This window comes from Miscanthus floridulus, chromosome 2 (assembly GCF_019320115.1).
Source record: "Miscanthus floridulus cultivar M001 chromosome 2, ASM1932011v1, whole genome shotgun sequence".
Taxonomy (NCBI): Eukaryota; Viridiplantae; Streptophyta; class Magnoliopsida; order Poales; family Poaceae; genus Miscanthus; species Miscanthus floridulus.
This window is the reverse complement of record NC_089581.1, coordinates 56,784,258-56,789,488: the sequence shown is the minus strand read 5'-3', so window position 1 is coordinate 56,789,488 and position 5,231 is coordinate 56,784,258. Positions and strand designations below refer to the sequence as shown.

General features: G+C 42.8%; 1 protein-coding gene across 1 annotated transcript; it reads left to right on the top strand.

Moving 5' to 3' along the window:
- Positions 1–368: 368 nt before the first annotated feature.
- On the top strand, positions 369–4,741 carry LOC136538883 (uncharacterized). Its single transcript, XM_066530818.1, has 3 exons — positions 369–821; positions 2,780–2,902; positions 4,326–4,741. The coding sequence occupies exons 1-3, from the start codon at positions 557–559 to the stop codon at positions 4,478–4,480; spliced, it is 543 nt and encodes a 180-aa protein (XP_066386915.1). The 5' UTR covers positions 369–556; the 3' UTR covers positions 4,481–4,741.
- Positions 4,742–5,231: the final 490 nt, after the last annotated feature.

The window sequence follows — 5,231 nt, the reverse complement described above, 5'->3', positions numbered from 1 at the left end:
CAAAAACAAACGCCACTTCAGGAGACAAAGAAGGAAAGAAAGAAGATAAGAAAGATTACACAAGCTGGTCTGGCCATGAAACACACAGTGACATTCGCTCCTTGTTTTCCTTTGGCCCTCCGTCCAAACCTTCAGTTTCTTTTTCTTTCTGGACACATCTTTTATGCCGTTTTTTGAACATGTTTTTTTCTAAATTTTTTTTGGAGAAGTATCTCCCTTTATTAATATAATAAAGATAAAAAATAAATATTAAATAATTATGGGTCTTTGAAAGCACTCCGTTTCCTCCGTCGCGATGGTTTTTCCGCGTCGCACGCGCCCCAGGCTCCAACGTCCTGGAGGCCCACGCTCCGGCGGCCCACACCTCGGCGCCTCGGCCGCACTCGGGGACAACCTGCACGCACCATCGGAGGAGCTGAGCGAAGCTGCTTTTTTGAGCTCCTCCATTCTCTTTCGGCTCCAGAGTCCAGACAGCGCAAATCGCCGGAGAAGTGGACGCCCGCGCACCCGGGAGTCGCTCGAGAAGCGCTACCAAACGGGCACGAAGTTGGGCTGGATGGGTGGCCCTTCCTCTCCCCGTCGGGAGAATGACGGCGAGGGGAGCGGCCGGAGATCTCCGGCTCCGGCGACAGAGAAGGAGCGCCCGAGGTCCTTCGACGAGAAGACCCGGACGGCGTGCTGGCGTAAGGCAGCGGTGCTGGTGGGTCGGCACCCGGAACGCTGGCGGCTGGACGCCGTGGGCAACGTGGTCTGCCGCCGCTTCTGGGGCTGCCACGGATGCCTCTGCTACGAGTACGACCACATCGTCCCTTTCTCCAGAGGTGTGCCTCCCCCCTCCGCCCCCGCCCCCGCAGGCTCTGCTGACAAATCCTCCAGGCCCTGGAGTCCAGGGTGTCCTATGCAAGGAAGGATTAAGTGGATTTCTCCCATATTACTCAATCCCGTTGGGGGTTTAGTCCCCTCCCTCCCTAATCCCTCTTTTGAAACCCTGTGTTCGATTATTGTTGGGATTGAAACCATGTGAGTGCTCCACATGCTTAAACATGTAACATATCTCTATAGCTCTCCAGATGCAACAGGGATGACGAAGCCCTTGGCTAGACTGCTGGAGGCTCAGTTTCTTGCGCAGTAGCTAAATTGAGCAATGGCGAGTGTGATAGCGTTTGGGCAGGAGATGCTCTAAAGATGCCTCAACAAGCAGGAAATGACTTGACTTCCACTTTCTCTGAACCAATGCCGATAGTATCTTTCTCCTTGGACCCTGCAAGACCAAGATGCAAATGAAAAAAATGATGAGGCAAAACTACAATAGTACAATAAACCAAAGTAGATTGCAATGAAAAAAATGTGAGGCAATACTACAATTATAGGCGATGTATTTACATAAGGTTAGATCAACATTTCATCATCTCAGATCCATTTGTGTCATGTTAGATCAGTTGTTTAGGCATACACACTCTCCATTGAAGCAATCCACACTTCCACAGCGAGCATAGTAACATAAATGCTGCTACGTATGTGAGTCCATCTTGTCTGGTTGCTTTTTGCTGAGAATTTGAGCTCTTCTCACTAATTTTTTCTACTGTTACTATTACCTTGTTCATTAAAACATTAATTCTCTCAGCAGGACATACATGCATTTTGTTGGCAGTAGATTAGCTTGCAATTGTCAGTTGCACAACTTGGTCGCATTATACTCAAGTCTATCACATCAATTGTCAGTTTTGCACAACTTGGTCGCATTATACTCAAATCTATCACATATAGAATGGTACATTTCTGAAGTGGATTTGTGAATAGATGCATATCTAGTTTTGCATTTTGTTATTATTATTGAATTTCAGACACCAACTTTTCACCTAAAGGTGAAGCAGATAAAAAAAAATTGAATATAATTCAGGAGCCACCCTGTCTAGGCTCCCTGGACATTATCTGATGGACATGGAATAGAAGTGGGCCTACAATTGCTCTTCACTAAATTGTGTGAGCCCGGTCTCAGACTTAGGGTGCGTTTGGTAGGGATTGTCCGGATTCTCGTAGAAACGTTTCGAATCTAGACTCTCGTAGAAACATTTCGAATTTAGATTCTCTCAAGAAACGTTTCTGGCACTTCGTGAAACTGTTTGCCTGGTAGGCTGGATTTTGATTCACAAAAAAAAATGTTTTTTCCTTAAAAATCATATAAATGAAAATGGTCTTCAAAAGATTCAGAATGTTTTGTGGGCGAAGAACAACTTAAATACAACTTTAAAAAAATCATGCGAAACCAGCTAACTGCCGTTTCTCCTTGCTAAGCATAAAAACGAGAAATGTTTCTAGTGATTCTCGAGTGAAACGTTCTCACCTGACCTGTATTTCTGGTTGCCAAATGAGGACTTAGGACCTTTGGATTTTTTTACTTTTATGAGATTCATGCATTCAAATACAAAGCTGGTTAGGAAAGAACAAAGGCTGACAATATATTGGTACGATTATATCCTTGTCCTGTCATTTTTACTCAACAAGTTAGCATTTACTCATCCTTGATTAATAATGGATATGCCTATCAGTTTATAGGGATGGATCCATAAGAAATCATTTTTAAATTGAAGGAAATTTATCCCAGATACATGTATTGCACCTTAAGGGAAATAAGCCCGCTTAACTACTAAATAGCTATTTTTATGTATAATTTCCATCTAATATTTTGTGGATGGTCTCACATGAATACTGCTCAGCACCTTACTGCTGCAGCATCATCAAACAGTGACCAGCATTGTGGTTTGATAATTTGTTTTAGGAGGAGAATCCACTGTTGAGAACTGTCAGATCCTCCAGACTAGGGTGAACCGTTCCAAATCTGATAAAGCATGGGTAGAGCAAGCAGAGATGCGGGGTTTTTCCTGTGATATTAAGTTTACTGGTGAGTGAATGTTTTTTTTTTTGTTTCAATTGGTCTTGAAATATTGGTTTGCTATTGAGCATGACTAGAAACAACAGCAATTTGAATACTAGCATTAGCATATCTTCCTCTCAGCAACAAATGCATATTAATATATAATTATGTTTTACATTTAAATCTGTTGATGGCCGAGAAATATATGGCATATAATTTAGACATGGCACTATGGTAGAAGAAAACATTATAATAGAGGCAGGGTAGAAACATTTAATTCAAATATTCAATATTTGAAAATATGTTAGCCGTGCTAAATGGTAGTATTTCTGTTTAAGTTCACATGATGGCACGATGCCTGATTTTTTTCTTTACCTGGAACTACAGCAGCTTCATTGTAACGAATAAGGGATCTCATTACTGATTAGGTTATTTAGAATATTTAAAGGAAATTGTCACATGATATACATATATAACCATGCACAGCTTTGTTTGTTTACCTGATAGTTAATCTATGTGTGTAGTTGTCCACTTCTTTTTGGGCCTTATCCTGTCTTTCATATTCATTATCTCATTCTTGGGTGCGACTTTGAGAGAAGGCGATTAGTGTGTGTACCCAAGTTGAATGTCATAACTTAATTCGTTTTTCTATTTCAGTGCCATTAGTACTTTCCATTTGATCTTAAATGTCAATGATTAGGATCTTGGTTATGCTTCATTGTGGCCAAAAGCATGCTGATGCATGGCTGCTGCGGTTGGTGTGGGGGGCAGCGGCTGCTGCTGCTGCTGCCGGCGTAGGGGCAGCGGCGGCGGCTAGGTCAGGGGCAAGCGCGGGCGCAGGGAGGGGAGAGGCGCAGGAAGAGGAGGTAGGTAGGGGAGAGGAAATGCTCTATTTCTGCGTAAGATTGAAACGGTTACATTGGCCCCTATATTTATAGTTCCTAGAGGACTTGGATCTTAAGCAAACTAGAGGAGTCCTTATAGATTTGGACTCTCCTTTCCAATCTTATCTTGTTATTTAAACAAACTCTATTTCTATTTATTCCAAATCTCCTTTTAATTCCCATCTATTTTGGACTCATCTGGGTAGGGAGGGATCGGCTGCGCGGTGGATGCTGCCTCTCCCTGGTCCTGGCGGTGTGGTTGGCCAGGGTGCGGCCGACCAGGGCCTCCTCCTGGCCTCGCTTGGCCTGGCTGGGTGGCCTATATTTAGGCCCGTGACAGATAGGAATCTTTTTTCTAAAGTTTGTGTGCCAGCATCTGCTCCACTGACCGGAACAATTCATTGGTCCAACAGATTGGATCATTGGACTGATCTCAACTCCTTATTGAGTCTTTAACTGTTATATACCTTAATTGGGCACTCAATCCGAAACTTAAATTTATGTGTGAAGTGTTCTTGTCTATTCAGTCTGATTTAGAATTGTATTATTACTCAATCTCTGAACAGATCAGGAGCTAGATATAATTGAGATGGCTGTCTATGGGGATGTCATTCGTCCAGGGAAGCAATGCCGCTGCAGAACAGTAGCTGAGATGCTCGGGCAGGTGAAGTCAATGAATCGCATGGCTGCTTGTGAGTTACCAGACAAAGGTGCCTCTTAAATTGTTCGAATAAATTGGTTTCGACTCTCACCTGTCAGAACACAACCTTTAGGGTGCAGTTGATTCCATTCAACAGGGAAACTCTGAGTTCTTTCTCACAATAAGTAATTCTGTGAAACGAATGCAGTTGGTTTGCAGCCTGTGCTCATGATATCTGCTCTTGAACATTCTGTTGAAATTTTTGGTCTCAGCTTTTTGTTGGGCCCCAGATGACAATGGAATTTCGACTTTTTACATATTGATTGATGGCAACGTTATCAATGGATTGGTTGATTTCAATAATTGGGCTTGAAAATAGCAATTTTGGGTGGTTCAATTCTCTTTATGACTGGTTAGCTTCAGTTGGTTAGACCTGTTTAGCAAGGTTACTGTAGGGACGTGAGCTGCAACAGCCTTTCCCGAGCTGGTATAGAAATTAGAAACTGAAGTTTAAATGTTGTGTGGTGACCTGTAGTCTACTAGATATGATAACTTTGGACCTCTACACAACCATGATTCCTACCTCACCTTAGAAGTTGAAAGAGGCAATTCCTTAGGAGTCACTGAAAAAGTTCTCAATTTCCATATATACCACAAAAAAGTTGTAATCCTACATGAATCACTACAATTTTATCGTTCCTATGATGTGCTACTTCCGTCTATACACCATGATTCCGTGAATGTGCTGTTATGTGTCGTGGCCTGTGGGAAAACACTATTTTACCCTCTCCAAATCCCTCATCCCCTTTGTCTTTCATCTTTCTCTCGTCTG

Coding starts and splice junctions, on each gene's coding strand:
- LOC136538883 (XM_066530818.1), top strand. CDS start 557: ATGGGTGGCCCTTCCTCTCCCCGTCGGGAGAATGACGGCGAGGGGAGC. Junction 822..2,779: donor CATCGTCCCTTTCTCCAGAG/GTGTGCCTCCCC, acceptor AATTTGTTTTAG/GAGGAGAATCCACTGTTGAG. Junction 2,903..4,325: donor CTGTGATATTAAGTTTACTG/GTGAGTGAATGT, acceptor ATCTCTGAACAG/ATCAGGAGCTAGATATAATT.